Genomic DNA, 27,619 nt, shown 5'->3' with positions numbered 1-27,619 from the left:
TAGCTTCCAGCTGTTCTGCAGCGGATCATTCAGGTGCCGAAGGTTCCGCTAACGTGTGAGGGAACAACCGAGACTGCTTAATGAGAAACCCTCGCAGAAATAACAAAGAGAGAGGAGGGAGTCTCACATTGGGAAATGACAATGCCAATTAATTGAATTACATGGATGTCTGTTCATGAAAGCTTTTCTAATTCCTGTTCTGATCACCGGAACAGAAAAGTGGGTTTAATGTGTTCAATGCTCCTGCTGCGTTAAGAGAAAAAACCCAGCTGGGCGATCAGGATTGGTCCAATAAACCAATCAATTTACCAAAGTGAATTTACTTACCATTTTAATTGTCATCGCAATTTTCGTTAATAAATGGTCTGACTCGCACATATGTAGCACAAGTAATTGAAATTGTCAGTTTATTAGGTACATTTAATGAAGCCTAATACAACAGCCCTGAAGTTCAGTCCTACCTCCATGAAGGATATAATGCTCAGTTTCGTTGGAGCTGTTTCAAACAGCACACAGCAGAGTCCAGACTCTTCAACGGTCACACTGTTAAAGACTAGGGCAAACCAATCAGAAGCGAGCGAACACAAGACGGGAAAACCATCCGCTGGTTTTGTCCCAGAGGGGGAGGGCAAACACACTTTGTTGCACAACTGAAAGTGACTAAACAAAACAAAGCAGAATGTAATCAACAGAAAATACTAATTCCACACTGCTGGACGCATGATTGAAATCACAGGTGATTCTCTGGACTGCAGAAGCACCACAGCAATGAGACAAGTCAATAATTAACACCAGAGCCCCTCCAGCTGCATAATGGGCCCTCATTAATGGCCATTATATATCAATGGGCTAGGATAAAGAGACCACTAATCAAAGATAAGATACATACTTGTCTTCACACAACATATGGAGTATTGACATCAATATCTCCAGGAGAAACACTTTCCTCGTTATAATGGCAATCTATGAAGCTCTACTCCACGGGGTGATTCTAGTTGAAATGTGGATGAGGCTTTGTTCTTGAGTTAGTGAATGTGTCAAACCACAGACTTGAGAAAGAAACAAGTGGTGTTGCGAAGTGAAGTCTCACGCCGGCCCAATGTGTGATAGTCATGAAAAAAAAATCCTGATAAACATAGCGTGGCTCCTCTCCAGAGCGCGAAGGTTAAATAAAACATATGAGCTGACAGCTATTGCCATGGAGACCGTCCAGAGGGAAGGGTGCACAGGGAGAAAGGGCCTGCTCTCTCTCTCTCTCTCTTTCTGTCTCTTCAGAGCGCTGATTGGTATTTAGATGGAGGAGATTCTTCCCTCGCTCCCTCCTAGCGAGCCCTGCGCAACAGGACTCCCCGAGCAGCGTTCAACACTCGCATGCCTGTCCGACGCTGCCGTGCTACAGACAAGAGGCTGAAGCCAATTAGTCCACACACACACAGACACACACACACTTCAACCTGGCAGATTCATTTAGAAGCAGAGCAGCTACTTCAGACAAATCATCAAGTGTTTGTTAAGGCTGAATATTGATAAAGTCAGGGCTCGGTGTGGGCAGCACGCTGCTGGGTAAGAACTCAGTGAAAAGACCTCTAAGTGGGTCAGATTTGGAGAGAGACTTCAGGTAAGACTATGCTTATATTGCAATATCATATATCATTGATATATATATATATATATATATATATATATATATATATATATATATATATATAAGGATATACATAAAAATCAATGGAGAAAGTGTCAAGTTAGTGAATTAAATACCTGACACTCTAATGTTCATTTTCAACATTGCCCAAAATGACCCAAAACACCCAGAAATATTAAAGGATATGAAAGTTATAATGACAAAATATCAGTATTTCTGTGGATTCCAACCCAAATGCTGCTTTAATTCAGGTTAAAGCTTCCTGTTAGACAACCAGTGTCAGTTATATAACAAATGTGCAATCAAAACCTGCACCCTAACGATCAAATGAATCACACTGCATCAGCGATGGACACAATTAAAACTGTTAAATAAAAAAAAAAAAAAAAAATCTATAATTCATTGTCGAAAATCTTCTTTTGCCTTCCAAAACTAGAGAACACAGTCACACCGCACACAACAATCACATGTAACAGTTATGGTGACTCATGCTGAATAGGTAAGCTGACACAAAAGACTCCTCCTACAGCTGTTTGCCTCTACTCGTGGAACCTGACGGAAGCATCCCCGGCTCACCGCGGAGGGGGGGCGTCTGCTCTCATTACCACTTATCGTACGCATTCGTCTCTCAAAACGTCTCTGGGTGCTGCCTTCAGCTCGTAAAACACGACGTCACGTCCTGGTAATGGGCCAGACGGTAACAGCGAACACACGGGGGAATCTTGGCGCCCTGCAGAAACATTTTCCAATTGCCGCCAAATTAAAGAACAGCACGCTTTATTGCCGTTTGAGGCCGTCGCACCACGAAAACCGCAGGAAGTTTACAAGAAAAGCAGCTGGTGAGAAACAGGCAGTCAAAACCTCTGCGTTGTGCATCTGTCTGCACACATGCTACTAATAATGTCACTGCGGCTTGGGAGCACTTTACCTGAATTTGCTGCTGCTTTTCTTTCAACATTTAATTGGAGAGCACATTTTAAAGTGCTTCACATAATGCATTAAAAAAAAAAATAGATATACACACATATATATATATATAGAGATAGATACATACATAATACTACATTGGCGGATAATGGTGAGTGCTTAAGATTCAACCAGATTTAAAGGTAGTCGTTGTTGAGGCAAGTCTTATGTCTTCTGGAAGTTTGTTCCAGTGAAGCGGTTGTTAAACTCACGGTCAGTTTCAGTAAAAGTTATGAAATGGAAAAGCAAGCATCAAGCAAAAGCATTGTTTCTGTGGTGGCCTGCAGTCTAATATGCCCCGCGTACTACTTCAGAACGGTGGTTCCAACTGCTGGTCGATCTTTGTTTTGAGGTGTCCCGTACAATTTAACACAGCACCCCCCCCCCCCACCCCCCCCCACCCCCCCCCACACACACACACACACACAAATCAAAACCTGCAAGTTAACATTTGAAATAAAATGAATGAATAGCACGAGTCCGTCGAACAGAATGTGTGCGCTGCTGTGTCATGCGTGTCGTCATGTTCGCCACCTCACCGGTTCAGTGCGAAGGCGTAGTGGAACTTCACATGTGGATGAGCCACGGGGTCAAAGGTCGGGAGCTTCTCCAGAGTCTCCACCAGCTTCACGACGGACTCATAATCCTGGACGATAAGGAAAGAACACACTGATGAGCTCCCGTTGTCCACGCATCTCCGCACCGACGTCCTCCAAACACACACTCCGGACTCATCAAGGCATTGAGCCGCTTTGAGGCCAGAGGGAGCGTTTCTGATGTCCTTTTATTCATTCCGCCTGAGACTCAGCTGTCTGCTTAACACCAAAAGCACTTCAATAATTGAGTGGCCCCTTCATCACATTTTTGTTGCTCCTACTTGCCTTCATAGTCACTATACCCAAAGCATGTTGAATAATTCAGCCCGTCCTCAATGCGTGTTGTTCTAATGAATGATTCATGAGGCCCGAGCGCTGCCTGTGGTGAGTGGGAGGAACTGGATGGCGAGTGCCATCGCAATGCGGAGACTAAAGAGCGCAAAGAGCGGCAGATTTAAGATGAGCAGACCAAAAGCTTCGCCTAGAGCTCTCTGCAGGCGGTCTGCCGTGGCCCCCGTTTGAGAAGACGCCACTCGTAAAAAAGGGGATGACGCTGATGGATTGATGCCGAGGCGCCGACCTCTCTCTCTAACTCGTACAGTAGGTTTATACAGTAGCCTCCTCTGCCAAGGTCAGGGACACGGGCAGCACACGCAGATCATCCGTACTTAGTTGGCAATTTGTTTGAACTTAAGAAGGGGGCGGATTGTCTGATACACCCTCAGAGTTTGTCCTAGAAACTTTACGGGATGTTGTGCAGCTGAAAGTTTTGGCGCGTCCTTCTCTAAAGAGTCGTGTTCTCACGGTTATGACGAGGTTTGAGCCTGGAGGTGAGAGGCGCGTCCTGATTGGTTCAGTGATTTTGTTTTTGAGCAAATACTGCGCAGGTAAACATGTTTTTGTCATTCGAGAAGTCGGATGAAGCTGAAAGGTTTAGTCAACTCAGCAAGAGGAAGCATTTGATGAAAGAGGATGGGCTGCCTCTGCGGTGGCAGGAAAACTAATGGACTGTTTTACAGCACGAAGGCAGGTTGCTTTATGGCATAACAGAAGACGAGGGAGCTTGTCTATCAGTGTCAGTTGATTTGAACCGTTCCGCTTCTGGCAAGTGCACAGGTTGAAACGAGTGAAACCCACTTCCAATTCGCCTTTTCTCTTAATAAAACAACAGGAGGCAACCCTGTTGATTTACAGACACAATAATAGCGCCAACATTACGACTGGCAGCTAACCAGCAACTACCAACTGTCTCCAGCAACGATCTCATTTGTGGAATTATCCAAAGGCACGCTGATTTTGACAAACGACAACCACATGCTGGTGTTTAGAGATGCCGCTCAGAGCCGGTGTACCTGGATGTCCCTGTATGTCAGCAGCAGGTTGATGACGATGTCGACTGAAAGGCACTCAACGTTGTCCAGCCGCTGTTGGATGCGGCTCAGCTCGGCAGCCAGCTCCATGCCGGTGTACAACTCCCGAGCCTTGCGGATCTCGTTCAGGATCGTCTCGCGGAAATACTGACTGTGAGAGAGGAAAACACACAAGAGAGAGGAGCTGAAAAGTCTTTAAAAAAAGGTATCGCCTTTCACGACTCAAGATTCAAGATGGCTTCCGCGCAAGAATCCAATTAACACCGCACTAATCACATTATTGTAGGTAGTTTAGCATCTCCTTGAGGGGCAATTCTGACATGATTGGATTTTTATTTTATTTCCTGCGTTCTCTCGCTGAGCATTCTCTAATGAGACGAGCTATTTCTCGCTTGTCTCGGAAGAGTTTTTGAGAGGAAATACTCAATAAATCTCAGCTTAAATATTGCTACGTACTCGCAGTAAAGTAAGGACAGAGGAAGGACAGTATAAACCTGCGGATCCTTTTGATCGATTTTGTGGAGGAAAGCATAAAATGAAGACAACGAAGTGAAAGTGGTGCTATTTACAAAGACAGCACTGAATCCTCTCTTCTCTGACAGGCTTGACATTCTTGAATGCGCATACAGTGCAACGACGAACAGAAACCCTGTGAAAATGTCAGGTCTTGCAACATCTTTATTCACGACTCCACATGGCCTCTATCGCGCATATTTATGCTTTCTGCTGAGCTGCAGAGGTCCTCGTCAAAGGCTTACATTACCGTTACACTCACTCACACTCACTGCCAACTAGGGCTGTCAAGCTTCTGTCAAGTCAAGTTCCGAAACCTGCCATTGAATGCTCGGCTGCTCTTTTCTTTTTTTGATCACAGGTTTGGATTTGAATCATAATTTAGCCAAGTTTAGACCAGATTTTATCTGGCAAAGTTCTTGTACTTGTACTTGTGTTGGCTGATTTAACATCTTTCAATTTTGGCTTCTTTTTTCGCTGTAAAAACACGTTTATATTCCTTAAAATAAACGATTGAAAACAGTGGGGTCTTGGTACTAGTGTCAAAACATTTAAAAAGATCCATGTGCTTATGATCACCTGCTGCAGATTATGCTCACTCCCCACTCTCTTCTGAACTCTGTGCATCCTCGCGGAGAGTGACGAGGTTAAAGCCTAAATGCCAAATATTGACCCAGTGCATGCACTCATCTCTACTTGGTAGGTTATTCTAAATAGAAGTCATGCTCCCTCACACAGCGTACAAAATGCACTCCAGTCAGATACCAGTGACGGCTGAGCTCAAATCTCTCTGCTGTGTTCACCGGGTCTCCGAAACAGCATGTTGGTCTCCAGGAGACAAAAGCTTCATCAAAGTGCACATTTTTCTTTTTGTGCCTGTAAAACCTGAGTCACTATTCCTGGAGCTGAGCTAGAACTGACTGGCTGCTGCATCGCCTGCTGGCAGGAAAGCCTAAAATATGATCTCAGCAACTGAGGCAGTGATAAATGGGGTTTTTGTTTTTTTTGTGGCTCACCACGCAAGTCAAAGTTGAGGGATGCACTACATAAAAATGATTACAGAAAGTAAAAATAGGAAGAGTGGGATAATAAAACAAAGGCCTGCTCTGCCGAGAAACTGTCACGGTGCTGCTCAAACATGAACACCTGTGAGCTAAATATTGCTCGACAGGAACTTGAAGAATCACACTATAATGGCTTCTTCCTCATCTGTCACGTCCCTACTTCATGAAACAACACCTCGGCTTGCATTTATACAACGAAACAACCAGTTGCGCATTGTTTTCCTGTATAACCTCTGCTTTCAGATACGTTTCCCACGCCCTCCGTGGCAGCAACAGTCTTGTTAGCAGGAACACATTGCTTTGCTCTCAGTGTTAAAGGGTTACAGTACCTGAAAATTCACGGTCACTAACGTGATCATGACTGTAGGGAAACAACCTTTGAGACAGACAAAGCCAAAATGCAGCAACCAGATATTTAAATTCAAATTACGATGAATGAAAAGTAGACCATACGCAAAGTGTTACATAGAAAAGACAAAACAGAAAACACTCAGAAATGTCTACCCATCGTCAGCCCTTCAACATACTCACTGGGAGTTTGCCTGCGACACTTTGAGCAGCTGGATGAAGCGGTCGAGCAGCGGCATGCAGATGGGTCCCAGCAGCATCTCGAAGCTGGGCTGCATCAGCTCGGTCAGGCCCTTCATCAGGCTGCTCTCACAGCAGTACACCTTGTTGTGGGGCGTCACCATGTACGGGATGAAGGTGTAGTTGGCTGAGCACGTCTGTCGACACGAGAGGCGGTCATTGGAAAGGATAAAACTGAAAGGATAAAACTGCATTCAGTAGCTTTTTATGAAACCTCTTGTTTTTGCTGTCCGTCAAAATGACAAAACTTTAGTAGACAAGACAATCTCACTTAGTGGCTCTTCTAGAGTAAACGTCCATTTTTACTGAGCGCTCGATGGGCTTCCATCTGCTGAGGAAGATTGTGCGATTAACAGCTCCGGAGTAGCTAGTGATTGGGTTGTGCTAGTGTGGTGAAATTGATTGTTTCTGAGGTCAAGAAGGAACTTTCACTTTCAATTTTTAAGCCAACGTGGACCAGAAGGTGCTCGGAAATAATCCACAATTCCATGGCAACTGGGCAACCCCATCTGCTGAGGAAGATTGTGTGTGACATTTCTTTGTCAACTACTGTTTCATGAAAAAAACAAAAAAAAACAACTTTCAATACAAAATATTCCTTTGCCTTTTTAGCCTTAAACCTCAACTAAACTCTCATTCTGTGACAGCACTGGCTGTACTATGTTATATGCACGTATGTCATGTTTTTAAACATGTACATTTGTAAATGATGCAGTTTTTTTCAGAAGCAACTCTATTGTGGTTATATTTTTTGCTAATATTGGGCACACTGTCATATATGTTAATAAACTTAGAGTATAATGTACCATAAGCAGTTAAAATATCCAGTACAGTAGAAGGTAAACACAAAACCTTCATTAAACCTTAACTAAACGATGTAAGCAGCACGTCTTTACAAGCGACACTGTATATGTAAAACATTACAGTGTGTATGGAGCAAGCAGACTGCCTGGAGGAAGCCTGAGCTCTTTCCCCCCGTTTGAGACGGTTTGCAGGTAATGGCATGAGGCCTGGGCTCTGATCCGTCTACGCAGACAGCAGCGTCTTTATGTGGCGCTGCCTTCGCTGAACCAGTCTAAGCAGGCGGCAGTCAGGAGGAGAGATGCGCATCAGTGGTGACGGTCCCATTAGGAGCTGCTTTCTTACAACCACAAAACACTTACAAGCGGTGCACTTACAAACTTGCTCATGCAGCCTTGTGCTCATGAACATCAAGCAGGGACAGAAGTCTCGCTGCTCAGCTATTTGCTGCAGCTGCGGCATTCAGGAGTAAAAGTGTTCTCCTTTATTTACATAGCTCTAATTCTAGACATCTGTGGGTTTTTTTTTTTTTTTCTGGTAGGTGGATTTCTCTATTCTGTACCTGTATTTGTTTTAACTTCACATTATTCTACAGCAGCGGTCGTGATGCTCCTGTTGCGGTGGCCCTGCCACTGCTGAATAAACAAAGAGGAAACACGTGCGTGTGGTGTTTACAGACAGCCCAGAATGAGAGAGGGGGGGGGGGGGGCAGGAAATCCACTACTGACATCCTCAAGAAACAGCCGAGGCCTTTTCAAGGAGAGCTATTCCCAGAATGTCAGATGTGCGGTGTAACACAACATGAGAGCGTCTGAAGGCGGTTGGGCTGCTACCCAGCTGCATCCTGACTGGCTTTAATATTCTATCATGGTTTCAGCTTTTCAGCAGCCTCTTTGAGAGAACGCTGCCGCTGCTGCTGCTGCTGCTGCTGCTGCTGCTGCTGCTCGTGGCTGCCAAAAAAGGAAGTGAAAGGAAGGTGCAGTGTTGAAGCAATGAAAGCCATCCGCAGAGAACTACTTCCTTCTGTGCAACAGCCGCTCGTGACGTCACCGGCTGCTGCAGCGGCGGGGCATGCCTCTGACCCCCTGCTTCTGTCAGGTGCAACCAGACAGGTTGCAAAATCCTGACGCTATATTTAGCCCTTCTGCGTTGTGTATGATTCACGCCGTCGCGGAGATCCCATGACAGGTTTGCTTTCACAGGCCGATGCATAATTCAGAGCGGGCTGCAGGTTCATTCGAAGCTAACCTCCGCCAGTCGCTTACAGGTAACAAGTTTCTCAGCTGCGAGTGAAACACATGTGACAGCGCTGGCTCACGGGTGGGGGTGGGGGGTGGGGGGATCTGGTGAATGTGATGGAGAGTGAGTCAGTTATTCAGCGAGTGAGTCATTTGCTAGCCTTGCCGATGGTCCATCTGTCCATTTGCAGTTAAAGCAGGATAGTATTGGAGTTGCATGCTCACTCACTCACCTTCACAGAGACACACACACACACACACACACACACACAGCTTGATGTTAGAACTTCATTTATGTGACTGCTCCAACACTCATTAACCCATTGAGGAAGCAGTCACGGCAAATAACCAGCCTCCTCCACCCAGGCCTGAAGCTCCGAGAGCTGCGACTGCAGATTTGAACCGGCGGGCAGCTACAGTGAGTGAATTCACACCGACACAGACGAAGCAATGTGCGTGCAATTACAGTAATTGGATATACACACCGACGGAGGCTAATTACCTGGATTTCCACTATCATGGCGGGTAGTTAAATGCACTTAGTCAAATACAATTAACAACATGTGCTTTTGTAACAACAGAGGACAATCATACGTTTACGCCTGCAGACTGCATTTTAAAACATCTGTTGTATTCACAGAAATGAAACCCAAGCCAAACTTGTTCGAAGGTTTTTTTCCCAGACAAATCTTTCCTTTTTCTCCTGTGAAACCAAAACATACTTTTTGAAAATACCACCAATAAAAGCCAAATCTAACCTCCGCGTTGCCGTCCAAGTATGTTTATAGTAGTATGTTTATCTATAGTAAGCATCTGATAACATTTGAACTACAATGAAGCTAACAGTTAATTACTTACATCTCATACACACATCATCAACTGGAGAGGAGGCTGATTTTCTTTGCCTGGGAGGTCTTTTAGCATCATATAATAGTTATATATCTATATATAGATATATATATAGATATATATTTACAGGGTTTAAAACGAGTCAGCCACTCATGGAGGTGACGGCCGGGAAAATAAGCAACCGCTTGCTTTTGTTTACTTCTGTGTAAAATTGAATTCATAAAAATGAAAAAGAAAGACCTATTGTTTCAAAAACTACCACAAATTTGAAGTGGAAAATCCGCCAGTGTCATCACTGTAAACTGCATATCGATGGCCAAAGAGCAAAACCTCCTATCTGAAAAATGCACTTTTTTGAGAAACCAAAAAAAACCTGTTGTTTTCTTGCAGAATACCATATTATACTATATTACTATATTATGTGTTAACAATACTGACTAGGTATTAGTGCCAAAGTGCACATAGGAGGTTTTTCCCCCGACTTTTCCTGGATCATTTTGCAGATAAGAGGTTTTGTGCTTTGGCCATCGATATGCACCTTGTGTGACCAGAAAGCTCGACAGGCAACAGACAACAATAACTAAGCGGGGCAGGGGTTAACATTCCTGTGACTGTCCTTGCCTACTCTCTAATTTAGAAATAAGCAGCGTCTATACATAATCTAGGTTTGCTCACACAAAAGAAGATAGTTCTAATTTGAAGGGGTTATCTTTAAATGAGAGCGTTACATCATAGCCTGCAGAGGTGTCATGCTTTGGCTTGTGGCTTGCAGGGGGAAGGTCCCGACCACAGAGGAGGTTTGCTTGCTAATGGCTGAAAGTCTCCTTGTGACCTTTTTTTTTTTTTTTTACTGAATACATGCATGAATATGATTAAAACAATGTTGAAAATGTTTCGTGCCTCCGTGGGAATGGGGAGCGAGAAAATATTGCTAATCATGACACATGCAGAGGAAACGGCTACGGTACCTTCAAAAAGGGATGGCAAATGTAAAAAAAAAACAAAAAAAAAACTGATCAAAAACGATGTTGCACTTTTTGAGTGCACTTTTACCAGCACGGAGGGTTAGTGAAGAGCACACGTACCAGAGCAGAGGGCAGTTAAGTGCCCTAATAGAAGCAAGAGAGAGAGAGAGAGAGAGAACAAAAGGCAGTGAGGGCACATGAGGGAGATGGCTGAGCTCACACTCTCACACTGAGAGTGATAATCAGCTCTCCTCACACGGTGCGTTTCAGGCAGCACCGAGTCGCCTCCTTCCTCCCTCTCTGAATAGCCACGTCTTTCGTCTCACTCCTGAGCGACAGTCGGCCTGCTCCCGTGCACCTGCCTTCGTCGCATCGCTAAAATGCCAAACATTTGTCACTTCCAGCTTCTCAGACGGGATGAGTTTGCGGATATTTTATCAATTAAACAGCCCAAAACTGAAAGAAATAATTATTAGATTAATCGTTGCAACAAAAGTAGTAATTTAGGAAGCCACTATGCTATGTGGAACAGTTCTCATAGATTTATAATGACACTATTGGCTTTGTTCGCTATTTAAAATACTCAGCACATGCTCAGAGACACTGTCAACACGTCCAACTAAAAACATAGTATATATTTGTACTGGCTTTACTAAAAATACATATTCATATGTGTTTCAGTGGGTGAATCAAAATCAATTTGAGATTTTATAAAAGCTGCTACAGTGAGGCTATCCTTAGCTTTAAGGCTGCACCTTATTTGAATGCTGCAGGTTTTTGCAAGTCAAATTTTCAAAAATGCAGACCGTGCCCGCGCAGTCGCTGTAACTCGTGAAACATCTGTCGCCTGGGACAGAAAATGGAGAAGAAGATGTTTTCATTTTTCATTTCTGTGAAACTAAACATTCATCGCAGCCTGCGAACCAAAGCGGGCTGCTAAAGAGAAAACCTTTATAACACCAAGAAGCGAAACATAAGGTGTTAGACACTGCGCTCCCTGCACGTCGTAGAAAAGCATATTCTTTGCACCACATAATATGTGCGATGTGTGAGCAATGGGTGAGTAATATGTGAAAGGCAAAAGCGAGGGGAGAAAAAAAAAAAAAGAGAGAAAAAAAAAAAGATTGCTTTGTGTACTTACAGTGTTCTTCTGGCAAATTATCTCCTGAAACGAGAGAAGAGAAAAATACATTTAGAGATTTAAAAAGAACATTTTCTGCCAAGGGCACGGTGTTAGCGAGTAAACCTAATGATAAAATAAAATACAATACATCTTACATGAGACACTTTAGCAAGAGAACACTGACTTTTTGGGGAGTTTGACACTACATCACGTAGCAACAGTTGGTGCCATCGCAAAGGGCAAAAATACAGCAAAGGCTGCTGTAAACTATGTAGGTTTCAAAATATTCAAAGAAAGTCTTGCAAATATTTCATGAGGAAGGAAATGCGTTAAAGACGTTTGTTAGGCTTTAAGGCTTTGTTTAAGATTACTCCACAGAGTAACTCAAACCATGCTTGATTCACATTAGGCCTACGCTCCAGCATCATGCATGGTTCCCCCAGCACACTGTAATTAGTGTTTGGCCTATCCTAAGTACAAGGAAACACACTTTTAAATAATGAATAGACGGTATATTGCTCTTTATTTATTCATTTGCATATTCAAAACCTCTCATTATTCTAATGTCATTACAAGTCAGGCCAGCTTCACTTCCTTTGTAAACGGAGTAACTTAAGGCCTCAGTACGCTTCAAACAAAGTGCAGGGGGTGGTGGTGCTTTGCTAATATCTGCTGCTCACTGAGGAATGCAAGGCAATAATGAGTGATTTGCACAAAATCAATACCACATTACGTTGAGATTGTCATATCAATGCTGTGATGACCTTTAGGACGCGCCTACAGTCTGAATCAATAAGAGTTGTGTGTATCCACGCACGTATTTCAAACTGCAGTTGAAGATCCACTTCAAGCCTTATCTCATTAGTGAATAAACTGCGCTCGCTTGCTTGTACAGCGAGAACACTTTAATTATCTGTTGAAAGTAAGCATGACCGGCATGGATACAGCGAGTGCACAATAGCCTTGGTGTACTTTTTAAAGAGGAGCTCCAGCATTTGGAGAAAACCTCTGACATTAAATCAGAACCCTTTGAGACAATTTAGCAGCCTGAAAGAGATCAGAGGAAACCACCACAGAGAAAGCGGTCTTTTTCAGGCGGGGTGAGGTGCAGTTAGCCGAACCGCCCAGCCAGGCGGGCGGGCACCACGGCAGACCGCAGGAAGGGAAAACTCCTGTTAGGTACCAGTTTACATTCGGGCAGGAAAGAATGGCAACCAAAACAATCTTTACAACTTAAAAAGCAGAAATAATAGCGCTGAGAATGCTAATTAGCTTTTATGTCCTGTTTATCTTGACTCTGGAGGCTCTCCTGACAGGCTGTGTAGTGCTACACGCCGACTACACAGTGTGGTCGCTGGCTGAGGATCTCTGTCGCCATAAGACTCCTCTCGCTGCATAAACAAGCTACAATAAAAGGCGTCAGTGTTCCTGCTACAGTTTTGAATCTGCGCTCGGCTTGGGCCTCAGACTGTGTGAGCTGCGTCTCGTCGGCCAGCCATAAGACTCACACTGTAGTCATGTGCTGACTCAGCCAAAGCCTGCCAGGGAGATTTTGGATTCAAGCCCGTTAAAGTAGCAGACATTTTTATTTGAGCGCAGTTTTGTTGCTCTGGCCGCAAGACTGTGACAGTGCAGTAGTGATTCAGCATCCGGTAAACAGTGTGAACTTCATCGTTGTGAACGCTCCCTGTCTGGAGGCTCTCTCCTGGGTAAAACGTGTTTATTGTTTGTTTTTTTTGGGGGGAAATTATGGAATAAATCAAAAATAGCTCAAGACGCACAAGAACCCCACACTGTACCTCAACCACGGTATGCACTAAATTGATTATTTAAATAATAGAAAATAGAGGTGTCCTGGTTGCCTAGTGGTTACGACGCATACCACATGACGGCAACATCCCCGGTTAGATTCTGGCCAGGGATCTTTGATGCATGTCGTGTACCCCTCTCTCGCTCCCCATGGTTCTTGTCTGCATCTATACTGTCACTATCCAATAAATATGCTTTAAAATATTCATATACAATGTTAATTATATGACATGTATGATCATTCCGGGACCAAGAGCCACCTGTTCTTTTTGCCACGACCTAACTAACCACCAAACTTTACGGCAAACTGTTACCGTAACATATTTTCGGAATTTTCCAGCTAAGAACCGAACAGGACTGAAATTAAAACCTCCTTGGTGAAGGTTAAAAAGTACCGCATGAAGACACTTAAATTCAATCAAAAACATCACATGTAATTAAAACATTGCATAAAAAAGAGACACAATGAGACAGAAACACCACTGAAGATACAAATGGCCACTTAAAAAGTGCTTGATCACTAATTGAAAAGCAGAAAACAGAATTGACTTTCCCCATTAAACTCCTCAAAATCGAATTTTCCCACTAAAACCAATTTTTTTTTTTTGCTCATCCACCACTAAATGAAAACCACCGCTGACTTCCCGTCCCAAACAGTTTCATAAATGCATTTTCTTCCATCAAATTATTGATGCTTTTCTGTGCCGCTGCCACTAAATTACATTTCTGTCAATCCCCCCGCCCCCCCCCCCTGCCTCCTCCTAAATATAGCCTTTAATCACCACCCTTTTGAACCGCACTGATTGTTTGCTTCATGTGTTAAAGTGATGAGGGACGGATTGTCCTGCTTTCTGTTCACGATGTCAGCTTACCTGCAGGGACTGGAGGGAGTCGGAGTTAGTGTCGCAGTACAGGATGATGTTGTTGGCCATGCTGAAGCTCTCTCGGACTCCCAGGTGGTAGAAGAGCGAGGGCTGGCGGAAGGCATCGGTCATCTCCACGACAGCGATGTCTGATGGTGAGAGGTACAGATGTTATATTAGTTGTCAGCGTGGCCCTTTGAGTGACGGGTGACCATGGGCATTAATCTGCTGCTATAAAGTCAAACAAAGTCAACGGAAAGGCGCGATTAGACGCAAATTGCTCCAGGTGTCCAAGTTCTTCCACACCGAGCTGGGAAAACCATTTCTTTATGGACCTCTTTGTGGAGGGGGCCATTGTCCTGTTGAAACAGGAGGGACCCTTCCCAAAACTGTAGGCACAAAGTTGGAAGCACACTCATTGTATGCTGCAGATTTGTCGCCAGTTGAACTGAGGGGCCTTTTACTTTTGGCCATATGGTGTATCATGTTTAAATTTGACCATTTTTATGCTAAAAGTAATGATGAACACATCCTTATTATTATTATTGACATATTTAAACTGATGAGAAATAAAAATATGTATTGATAGGTTAATGATAACTACATTTATCATTACATACGGCCGTGTAGTAAATAATCTCACACCACGCATGATATGAAGGTGGACGTGCTGATGTCTGGTATTCATTAAAGCAAACATTGATTGAGGTGCAGCTCTGAGGTCAAAGGTTAATGGGCAGATGTAAAACCACATCATGTGTGTGCGTCAATATTACAAACAAGCGACGCTCACAGCAGCTTCTACTGCAATCTGTACACGGCGAGTCTGTTGTCAGCTATAGATTCTCGTGTCAGAGAGACAAGTGGAGCTAATTCAGAAGCGCACTCTTGAAAAACAGAACACTTTCACCCCGATGACGGTGGTTTGACCCACCACCAACTCTCTCCAAATACCACTCAATACCACACTGACTCCAGCTGGACTCGCGCACATGATCTGGATCAATAGGTCAACAGGAGTAAATATTACCTGGTGTCACTCAAGCCAGCAGGGACTGCAGCTTCTGGTGAAGGGGCGGAGAGTTCCCAGCCTTGAACCAAGAGTCCTGTGCTTATACTAGCATAACAGACCGCTGTGTAACCAAAGAGCTCATTCATACGCGCGCTGTTGAACTGAACCATTACATACAAACACCATAAGACCTTGCCAGCAGCCTAAAACCCCTCAATCATTGCATTTAAATGGCATTACGATGGGTGCGTGGCATTGGACGCACTCATGAAGGTGGAGAATAAGCATGACAGTGTTATGGAGGCCCACACATGAGGCGGGGCGGTACACGCTGTTCCTGAGGCGCCCTCCCGCCAACTGATAACAACAAAAACAACTCAGCCCGGTGGCTGCACTCCAGTAATGACACAGCAGCTCAGAGAGTCACAGCGATAACGCCGCACCCTGGTTTTTCATCTGTTTCCAACTATCCAGCTCTCTGTGTCAACAAACATTACATGGAGCGTTAAGAGCAGAGAATCTCAGATCCAACCGGCCGGAGCTTTTAGCCCTGATGGCTTGTTTCAAGCTAGTGCCCATTAGAGTTTGTGGACTGCTACTGGACGAAAGCACTAAAGTAGATTGAGTCATTTGGGGGCAATGTAAGCACTTCATTCACACTACAAGCCAGTCAGATGATAGGTTGGTGGTGCAATAGTCTCTGATTGCCTCTGTGCAGTGGTCTTGGGCAGTTTTGAACAGGAGAATCATGTTATTATCAGGCGTTATCAGGTTATTGTCCAATTTGCACTTGACAGGTAGAACAAAGTCGGGAGAGTGTGAAAAAAGTTTTCTACAACTTCTGTTTTGAAAGACAGCAGACGCTCGAGGAAAGAACATCCAGTCTGGCGTATTTTTATTGTGCTTAATGTTTGGACTCGTGTCAAGTCAAGAACATTTTATTCATGTAGCCCCAAATCCCAAATGTATGATCTTTGCAACATTAAACGCGTCTGTGCTTCGACTCTCAGTTCAGGAAAGGAAAAACCAGAAAAGCAATTTAAGACTGACTTGTGTCATAAAAATGAGGGCTTGAGAAATGATTGATTGCCGTTATAAGACAATACCATATACCTCCCCAGCACCAAACAACAAACAGACAAAGTTAGCCACTAGCTGGCGAACACAGTGGAGAATTTAGCAGGTAAAGAGCCGGATATTTCCCTCAGGAGTTGGTGGAGACCAAACACAGAGCTAAAAGAGAGGAAATATTGGACTTTTGTTGGATTGACAGAAACACGTGTCTGCTGGATGTGTAAATGGGCAACTGGATTTTGGTGTTTACAGCTTTCGCTGACCCAAGTGGCCCAAAGATCTACGAATGCAGCTTTTAAAAATGTCCCTCGCCAACTCTACGTAACATTATTGGAATGCAACACCACGCTAGTGAAAAATACATTCTTCTGGGAACATCACCGCATACAGTTGATCATTTGAATGCACGCTTAACATCAAACAGTCACTTTCATTGAGGGGCTTTGGGGCTGCGTGCCAACACTGAGCAGAGAGAAGCCCATCAGGCTGGTCGGTTGTAGCTGTGGAGAGCTTTTGTCAGTGATGAGGGGCCGTGCAGCTCCTCGCACTCATCATCAGCACATGCAAAATCAACCAGGAAGCAGGTACTTGTTGCTGGCCTCAGAGGTCCTCATCATCAACCCCTTCCTCCACACAAGCAAAAAAAAAAACAGCCTCATATTTTCATTACAGCCAAGTAGGCAGAGGACAGGATATAAGGGATTTCAAGCTCTGCGGCTCTGTGCAGTGATACGGATATATATCAGGAGGGTTTCGTTCTCCGGATGAGCAGCCAGCATCTTCACATCAGGCTGCCTGCTCGGTGCCTGAGTGCAAGTTAGGTTTCACTTTCTGACGTACGAGGCGGAGCGGCAACACGCACACCTTAATCCTCACTCACTGGCCTCTGCTTAACAACCACTTGTTACTTCCACATCTATGACGCATTTCTGTCAAAGGCATCGTCACAACAATCACGCATGACATTCAGACTCTTTGAATGTTCATGTGTCACCAAAAGCCCAAACCAAGACTGGCTGGCTGGCTCGCACTGGAGAAACTATGATATCACTTTCACTTGGACTATTTCATTGAATTTTATAGAGAAACACACACCATGCACTCATCTCACTGCAAACGTTAACAATCCTGAGCGTGCACGGAATAACAGGCTGTTTAGCTCCTTACTTTATGCACATAAAGGTGCAACTGAATGTCAACATCCAGACAGCGCAGGTTGGCTGATGAATAAAAGATGAGCTTGTCTCATTTGTCTGCTGCCAGAAGACCCCATCAATATTACATCTCGACGAGATTTTAACGCAAACGGGCCATTAAAAAGGTAACACACACACACACACGCTGTGATTTCTGACAAAAAAAAGAAAAAGAAAGAGAGGTCGCAGTCGTGTTTTTTTGAAATGCAGCGACGACTTAGGTGGAGTCATTTTTGCGTTGCTCTGCTTGGAAACCTCACCTGCTTCACTGGAATACATCTGAGCCAAGGAAAATGTTTGCTTGTCATAGGGCAGGGCCAACATAGGTGAGGAATAAGGAACGCAGCTGACTGTGCACATATAAAAAAAAAAAAAGGGCAAGACACAAGTGAGTCTTGTTCTGCAGGGAGAGTCGAGAGGAGCAATCAGCTCTCATAAGTGCTTTGTGCTCACAACAAAGACCCCTGAGAGCTGACAACACTTGACTGGTGGCGTATGATGTCGTCAGTGTGTATTTCGGTCTGGATGCACACGCGCTGAACAATAATATTAGAACGCCAGAGAAGAGGAACACATCCCAGACTTTAGTGAGACCGCACAGAACCACGTCGACGAGCCAGACGTGGCAGATTTCTGACTTCAAAGCCTCGTGGCAGTTGTAGCGCAAGCAGCTAGTTCTTATCTTCTTATCTGTGCCCGAACATGGGGAGTTATTATTGTAAATCTAAAGGAATAATGGTTAGTTTTGATAGTCAATTAATTAGTCTGAGTCATTTATAGCCATGCTAGTATGCCGTCGCACTAATCAATACTTCCAAATCATTTATTTTTTTTTAAGTTAAATATGTACCTCGTCATAGAACAACTGTATTTTGGTGTCGAGTTAGTAGATATCACGCTCTCCCTCCTAATAAACTCCCTCCTAATAACACTAGAACATAATCCTAGTGAGCAATTGACTACATGACTGAACAAATCAAACGAGGAAAAGCTTCACACTTCAAAGCACTGCAGACACGCCGTGAACACACCCCAACAAAATGTCACACTTCTCCAGTAATGACAGGGTATATTAAAAATGTGTATTTGTATTCTGCCAATAGAGCCATGATAGGCCTCTTGCCACGTTAAGGACAAACAATCTTGCAGAGAACAGCACAGAAACGGGCAAAAGTGACCGCGATTTTGAAAAAAATGATTCAACAGCAGAGCATCTGAATGTTTCTGGAGAGCATTCAGATGTCGTGATTGCTTACCAATGCACCAGCACAGCTGAGCGCATGCCAATGTAACAGCAGACCTGCCAACATAGTGTTGACAGAAGGCTGCGCAAAGCCAGTAGCGGAGTAACTTCATCCAGTCACCCTTTTTATCAGACGCTGCCACCTGATCTCAGCTGTTGTCGTAGCCATTGCAGTCACCTCGAATCGGTTGTAAACCCAAGTCTATCTGCACCAGGGAGAGATAGGACACGTTGGGGAAAAAACACACAAGACCAAAACATGCATAGTGATGCCCTGATAATCCTGCTACACCTCCTACGGCTGGACCTGCTACTGTTGACCAAAACTAAATTGATTCCCTCGCCTACTGCTCAACGCAGAGGAGGGAAAATAATTCAATACTCTCGTCACTGTTTGGCTTTCAGCAGCACTCGGCCTGCTGCTGCAGGTTCCTCAGGCCCAGCGGTGCCTCTAACGGGGGAGGGGGGGGGGGGGGGGGCGAAGGGTGATGAGTAGCTCGGAGAGTGGAGAGATGAATTCGCTGGGAATTGTTCTGGTGTCTATTGGCTCCTCTTTATAGATCCTTCTCAGCCCTCCCCCTGAGTGCCTGCACCAGTTACACATGCTCTTTTTGAAGGGGGATCTGCTCAATATTATAATCGCAGCAGGATCTAAATGGCACTGGAGACTGTTGAAGAGGATATGGATTATTTCAGCGAGTCAAAGTGTCTTTTGTCTTTCCCTCCTGTGCTCGGAGCCAAACGGAGAGCATACATTTGGACACAAAGAAATCTATTTTAATGAGCGTGGGCTGTTGAGAAATGTAAACAGTCGCTCCCAACAGCCTTCAGCTATAAACAACGCTGAGACTGTGTGCCTCATCTACACTACACATCCCTAAAGCTATAGCCAGCGTATGTAAATGCAAAATCCCACAGCCCAAGGTGACAGCTCTTCAAATAGCTTGAAAAATATATATATATATATATTTCCAAGCTAAAGAGGACCGTGGGATATAGTCAAAAACCTGTGAAAAAAAGCCAGTGAGTGTGCACTCACTATGCTTAGTGCAATTTCAATTGCATTGGGGATAAAGGCCTTTCTGTAAGTACATTTTGCCAGAAGTATCAGAAAACACCACCCAGAGGGCAGCACTTCAAACTGGTCATACTGGTGGCGAGGGGTGTCTTCGCAAATACACTGAGCTTTATTTCAGAGCTGATGGTGCAGTTACTTGCTCCGTTAGCCAATCCAGGTAGACTACTTTTATATTTACAACTGACATGCCCATTACAGGTGTTCAGTTGAATGTAGTTGATTGCCTCGTAAAATTTACATTTAACCTCCTATCTAGGTAAAAACACTGCATACACTTTCCAAATAAGTGCTTTTTTTTTTCAAATAATAAGTGCATTTGAAACTATTAACAGCATCAATATGTGTCATATTTATCTACACAGCAGTCACATCTTGTGTGGCATTGCTAATAATTCTCACTCTCAGCAGATTTCATATAATGTGGTTTCCCTAGCAGGGTAAGTGAAGGATAAGATGTTTGCATGTGTAGGCATGTGGCCTTACTTTGGCCTATTAACACTTCATATTTGTGAAAATGTCACCGCACTGCAACACTAAAAGCACTGCAATTACACTGCGACAGCACTGTTTACATTGGTCGCCGAGGGGCCAGCTGTAAAGGCCGTTTTATTGTGACTCGGAGTATGTAGGAACAGGACAGGTACAGTAGGTAAATAAAGCACTTGTTACAACCAATTATATAACAACTACACAAAAGAGGTTGTAACCATGGAGACTCAGCGAGGAAAAAAGATGTGAGTGAAACCTCCAGCGCTGCTGCTGCTGCTGCCGCCGCCGCTGTCGAGGCTTTTCCCCTTATCGCTAATGGAGAGGGAGGGAATGAGGCTCGTGTTAGTGGAGCAGAGTGCAGTGGGAGGATTTCCCTGGAGCTTGTCCCACACTGAGGACAGAGGGAGACAGTGGAATTAATTCTCCAAGCTCCACTGGAAATAATTTCCCACACTCAAGAGGTCTTTTTTTTCCCTCCCCCTAAAAAAAAAAAAAGGAACCTTCGACAGTATAATGTCCAAATTCTCTGCCAAATTTCCACCAACGGCAGAGGCCGGTTGTTGTGTGTTGTGGCAGCTGCGTGATGATTGCCTCTTGTACTTGTGCCACAGATGATGCTTCACTGCTGTCAGGTCGAAGCGACATGCGGGATAACGGAGCTGCTGCTGAACTTGACACAAGAGACTTTGACTCAAGAGAGACTTAAACAGGTAAACTGTGGAGTTTTCCTGTAAATAAACACGTTTAGTTACATGTTGAATGCATTTCTGTCCTCTATTGTTTTTTTTACATTCATATATTTTCATTGTTTATATCCATGCTTGATTTGATTAGCTTCTTTTCTGCCTTTTTCTGGCATATTGCTATGTTTCTCGCCCGGTTACTGCCACTGTCAAACAGTAGATCGTAAATATACAGTATATGTATATGTATATCCCCTCGCCTCATCATGTCACCCCTGGGCCCCCGATAATCAAAATATTGCTCCGTAGTGGTAAAAAGAATACCCAGTTTACATTTAAGTTTTGAAAATAAGAAGTTTTGACCTGCATAAGTACCGCAGCAGAAAGTGCTGCATCTTAACTTTGATTTGCTTATGTGACTTGGACTTGCCGTCAAGGTCTTGCTCTAAAAGACTTTGGCTTTGGCTTTAAACCAGCTTTACAGGATGACGTCTTGGTTTTCCTCGACGTAAATCTAATTAAAAACTGCAACTTTTTTTCTGTTTATCAGATAACTTTTTTAAGATGGCACATCTCATCAGCTTGTTCTGGAAACTGGAAATGGTGTAGTTCCTGGTATAAACAAGGTGGTGCATGTTCCCTGCTCCCTCAGGGAGACTCCATTACTAATGCGGAATGACATTTTTACTGTTGTGGTTTCGTTTTTTTTTTTTTTATTTGCTCTTTGACCATGCCAACGGCTCCTTCAGCACACTCTCAGTAAACAGAGGAAAGGGTAACAAACAAAAACAAGCTCGGGCTAAAAATGCATTCACGTAGGCCTGGGACAAAGCAAATATCTTGATGCACATGTGTCACTGACAACAGAAAGTGGTCAAACATCTATAATGAATTCCAAATCAGGTTCAGCTACATGTGAGGGCAAAAAGCCACACAAAGTATAAACAGCCAGTGGAGGCATTCTCACAAAAATACAACCCTGGGAATGGAAGAAAGGCACCATACAAGTCTTTCAACGGAGCATTTCTGTCTACAAATACATCTCTGCTCCCAGAGGATAATATGGGAAATACTAGACAATGGTTATTCTGTAGTTTAGATGCCCTGCCCAGCGGAGAGAGTAATGCTCCCTTTATTTCTAGACATAAGTGTGCTTGAAAGAAACGACCCCAAGCCCTGAAAACGCCATGATGCAGGAAATGAGACCAACCAGTTGCAGCGTTCTCCTGGCAGACTGGTCCTTTTTTTTTTTTACCTCTGCTCCACTTTGTTGCCTTTTCACACACTGAGAGATTGTACAAACTGCATTGCCACGGGCCCGAGGGGGAAAGAGCCGAGAACAGAATGTGAATTCATCCGCGGCTGACAACCACGCCGGGAGAAACCCGCGCTGCTATGCAAGTTGCCCCGACTTGCCTACTTGATCTACTTCCTGTTTGCTTTTTCAGTGAAAAAGACTTCACTGAAACAAAAGGGATCTGTGTTCATGCCACGTAAACACTGTGCCAACCTTATCTCAATTACTTCACATGCTGGGACTGAGGAACAGTTGTGTTTATTTGCAAAATGCTGCAATGTAATAAAGCTGCACTAAGCAGGAAGCAGTCTAAAAATTCACCTGAACGCCCTGAAGAGTGGAATAGATAACAGCTTTCCTTCTGAAACAGCAGAGAGATCACACACCATCGCGACCGATCAAAATCTGACCAACTCCCGAAACTGTAGGAATTAGTGCAAACCTGTGTCAGACGTCAGTGTGTGAAGTTGCCTGTTGAGGTTTTTTTTTTTGACATATCCAGTGAAAGAAATGACCTTTAACTTGTAGTAATGTAGTACAATGAAACTTTTTTTTTTTTTTGTCCCCGCCTAAAAAAGATGCTTTCTTCTTCCCACAACCACCCATGTTTTACTTTCATCAAACACACAGTTCAGCGATCACTTCCCTCTGTGACCTTTGCGGTGCATGTGCAGAACCAAAACACTGAAACAAACCAGCCCAAATCCGCATACGTGAGAAGAGTCAACTGGAGCCTGGTTACAATCTTACTATCAGATGCTGTGGAGTGCACGCAAATGAGAACATGCACATATGTAGGAAGAGAAAGCAACAATTTGGAAACAGTTGCTCTACCGGAGAAAGCAGTCGTGCGCTTGGTACCCCTGCTTCTCCTGCCATTGGACCAAAAATGCAAAAACACCCCCGGTGTTCCCCCCTTCAATCAAAAAGATTGCGCTTGTCCCCTCATCTTGTTCAGATCACTCAATGTTGCTGCTCCAGATATATACCTTTTTCCAGCTGAGTGCCCATACAACAGAGCAATCCCACTGATCTTTTCGGGTGGGCAGAGCCACTGACTTCTTACTGGCGCCGTGAATCACTCTCTCTCACCTTCCACTGCTTTCTAAAAGACGCTGGCTGCCCACTCACGGTGCCTTTCACCTCAAACGAACCCCTGATGAGACCCGAGAGGGAGCCTTGATGCACCGCTTCTCCACCTCCTGTCATTTTTCTGTGGAGCACTTAAGAGATTTACCCTTGGGGTTTATCCAACAGTATAATGCACTTACAACATGTTCTGTATATATGAAGAATACCCTCTTAACAGACTGTCTGATGTTGAAATCCTGCATATATTAGCCTGCAGAACATGTAAAAATGCCGAGCCTGATGTAATGTGACAGTTAGCTGTTAGCTTCCTGTTGAGAAATATCAGCCCGAATCCGCGTGAAATAAAGAAACTTTCCCTCGCTGACGCTGTGGTTCTCTCTGCAGACTACCTCCGCCAACGAGGTGGAGTCACTTTTCCCCCAGACGCCAGCGAGTGTGGACTAATTCCCTCTGACCTTGTGCTCTCTAACCTCTGACGAGCAGCCAAGCATGCAGAGTAAACAGGAGGGAGGATAAACAACTTAGGCCCAGCTGATGGGATTTCAGAGCAGCGCGGCCTCCCAGTCGGGAAGCTGAGTGTAGGCCCACTTATGCTGGTGAATCCCGAGAAGCTGTCAGCTGACGCCAGGCGGTGTTGACACTGGACATAGTAGGACCTCACGTGCTGCGCAAAGATTACATCTGTGCCCTGTTTGGCTCTGCTGTTTAGATTTGATGGGTTTTTTTTCCCCCCCGTATTCGAATATTTCAAACTGAAAGCCACGTCATTAAAGACATAAGAAAACATCAAATCTTACATAAAGAAACTGGCAGAAAATGATCCTCTTCTGGTAAAGTGCGTGCATGTTTCCGCAAGACTTCATCAGGGAAGTAAACCAAGTAAACCATGCTTTTTTTCCCCCCCCACATTGAGACCTGCCCAGTAAAGGCCCAGTTACACCAGCATTAAAACCTTGATTTCAACTGAATCGCTCTGACATGTGGACTTGCGAACTTTTCTCATCGGGTTTAACTCGGGTGAACTATGACATGCAAATTAGCCAATAGCATGCTGTCTTGACGGTGATGCAAAAAGGAGGAAGCTATCGTAGTTTATTTGCAGCGCTGCTCAATTCACTTTCATTTAACCCTCCGCTGTCCGCTTTGCAGACAGTTGTGAGAGTCCATGGTACAAATACATTTTTTGGGCCAAACCGTGTGACCTTATTGTCGTTCTTGGTGCTAAAAGTCGGTTAATCGATCAGTCGTTTCGCGGAAAATTCATTGACAACTATTTTGATAATTGATAAATCATTTATCAAGCACGCAGACATTTCCGTACTTACATACAAATCTGAGGACACGTACATTCTTTAGGTCGCACAAAATAAAGCAATTTTAAAATATCAAAGGGTATTTTTTTTTATCTTTTTCGACACTTTGTAGAATAAACAATGAATTGACTAATTGAAAAAAAAACCCAAGAGATAGATAGATAATGGAAAGAACCACTCGTTTCTTAAACAGCGTCGTGCTCAGCAGGGAGAAAGCGCTTCTCTTTCGCTTCAAACGTGTTCAAGGCCACTGCAGGCAACACAGATACAATGTACCCGGGGTGTTTACTTTGTGTTAAGCGAGGTTGTAGTGGCCAACATTGCTTTCAAACCCTTTCTGTGCTCGTGACGGCTTCACCTCAGAGTTCAACGACGCGCCTCTCTCAGCCTTCTACATGATAAGTAAAAAAACACGAGTGGACGGCCCGAAAACAATTTGCGAGTAGTATCTGTGTTGATGGCCGGAGCGGCGAGCGGTGGGGTCGAGCTCTCGGCGCGAACACAAGAGGCGAGCAAACACTCGAGGCCGAGGCAAAGCTGCTTTCAAAGCTGCTCAGGAATTGTTCAAACCCCCATTGTGCTCTCTGTAAATGACACAGTAATGCAGCATAATGACGGACCGGAGAGATAAAGCTCTGCATACCACATCTACGACCCAGCCCTCTAATACAGGTGGGACGGCACAAGTCTGTGCAGTTGATCCCTGATAAATACCAATACTAGCTGCTGCATTTCTAACATTGCAAGAGCTTTGAAACAAGTTATTCAGGCACTGCAGAGATTCCCCGCCATGTTTCATGAAGAAAGCCATTAGCATTAGCATGAGCCACCAATCAAAACCTCTAGGGTTGTTTTACATGATCCTCTATCAAGGTGATCAAGGGAGAAGCCACTGTAAGCACTGAATCCTCCCGACTCACCGTCTCAAGCACCGGATGGGCCAATTAAGCAAAAAAACCCAAAAAAAAACACGAACACGAGCAAGATTTGAGAGGTGGACGATGATTCAAAAACCTGTAAATCAAGCAAATACAGACTTCACAGTAGCCAGTTCAAGAGAAGCAGTCTGACCCCTTTAAAAAAAAAAAAAATCACACTAAACCACTGTGGACTTTGCTCATGCTATGATTCTATGATGATTTTCCATCCTATAGTTATGCCTAGATGCTTTAAAACTATGACTTACAATGCGTCAGGCGGGTTGGAGGAGCGAGCCAGCAGCTGTGGCAGAAGCGTATCGATCTTAGCTGCTGCTGCTGCTTCTGTTTTTTGTGGCCTTGAAAAAAAAAAAAAAAAAAGTGAGTGGAAGGAACCACTCACTGCAGCAAAAATGGACGAGCTGCAGGTGGATCAAGAGTGGTTCTTTGCTTCACTGATTATCACCATTAGACTCTTGCTGCTGCAACTACACTGCAAGTATCAAGTCCTAGGCAGGGATAAGATGGACAGAAAACTTTATGTTACACATTATAAAAACTGAGATTTGAGTTTTAGTCATCGATTCAAGACAGTAGTCCCATAGATTCTGCTGTGAGACAAGTACACTGAGAGCTTTTTTAGCTTTGTTTGTTGCCCAATTTAGAGATAAATACCAAAGAGAAAAATTCAGGAACAAATTGTCATAATGTGACGGCTGCAATGACCCACGTCCACAAACAATCAACCAACTGGGACACGGCGTGAAATGACGGATGACACGAGATAAATGACTGTAGTTTCCCCCCCCCCCCCCCCCTCTGTGTTTTGTATTCACCAGACATTCATAGCCCCAATCTGAAATGCCTCATAACGGATGCCAGACCCAGACTGCGGCCAGGATAGCAACAGACCCGCACAGCGAGGCGTGGAATGAATCTGCGTGCAAAGATATAGACCAAGCGAAAGAAAGAATTGAGCAGATTAAGTGACAAACGAACAATAATCGTTGCAGGTGCAGCTCCGTTGTTGACCAAACGTACACTTTTCCTGCTTTTCATGATTGAAACCAGGGCACGCAGTTTACCCACTTCACAGTTTACATAACATCACTGTTGCCTGGTCTCAGTCGATAACGCGACCACGCTGTGAGTGAGCGAGACGGACTGAGCAACAACTTCAAACTGCACCTGATCAATATGACTTCAGAGCTGAAGTCTGGCTCCAGGAGGAGAATCTGGGATCAATAGCCGGGCTGTAAGGAACAAAACCTCTGATGATATGATACGGTTAGTCACTGCTGTTGGCAAAAGTTTGCATCTACAGTTTTCCCCCTGACACTTCCTGCGCCCGCAGGCTCGACAATCAGCCTCTGCCATCTCTCTCTCTCTCTCTCTCTGCCGAATGTCCTCTTTGTCCGCGGCATCATGTGAGGAGGACATTTAAGGACAGTTATGAACAGCCTTCTCGTTGTATTGGTATCTGGCAAGTCATCTTTCCAAAATGAACAGGGACCCAGCCAGCTTCCAGTCTGGCTCCGAGCTCATTGTTTAAAGGTTTTTGTTGTCTGGCCTTCATCTCTGGTACACACTTGTGCAGGAAGAGGATGAAGCAGTGTGTGTTTGAGCAGCAGATACGGCAGCGCGCTTCTGGGAAAATGCCTCTTGCCCTCCCATGTGAGCTGTGAGAAAATTCCACAGCAGTTCAGAGAAGGACAACCAAATGAAGAAAAATAAAGGGAACTCGATGTGTTTGTACAGCTAATAACGCGATGTTATGACAAGCAACAAGCCTGTCTTGTGTTGAACAGGAGCTACACAACTGTCTGGTTTCACTG

At 44.3% G+C, this 27,619-nt stretch overlaps 1 protein-coding gene across 1 annotated transcript in view; it reads right to left on the bottom strand.

The window, feature by feature from the left end:
• Positions 1-27,619, bottom strand: part of map3k5 (mitogen-activated protein kinase kinase kinase 5) — a 59,721-nt gene that overhangs the window by 28,800 nt on the left and 3,302 nt on the right. The window contains exons 2-6 of the mRNA XM_070925353.1: positions 14,400-14,539; positions 11,737-11,760; positions 6,686-6,879; positions 4,560-4,728; positions 3,151-3,257 (exon numbers count right to left, since the gene is read on the bottom strand). Coding sequence (XP_070781454.1) covers positions 3,151-3,257; positions 4,560-4,728; positions 6,686-6,879; positions 11,737-11,760; positions 14,400-14,539 — 634 coding nt within the window. The remainder of the gene's footprint in view (positions 1-3,150; positions 3,258-4,559; positions 4,729-6,685; positions 6,880-11,736; positions 11,761-14,399; positions 14,540-27,619) is intronic.

The sequence above is a fragment of the Enoplosus armatus genome, chromosome 19 (genome assembly GCF_043641665.1).
Source record: "Enoplosus armatus isolate fEnoArm2 chromosome 19, fEnoArm2.hap1, whole genome shotgun sequence".
Classification (NCBI taxonomy): Eukaryota; Metazoa; Chordata; class Actinopteri; order Centrarchiformes; family Enoplosidae; genus Enoplosus; species Enoplosus armatus.
The sequence above is the reverse complement of the archived record's forward strand: the minus strand, read 5'-3'. Positions and strand labels throughout refer to the sequence as shown.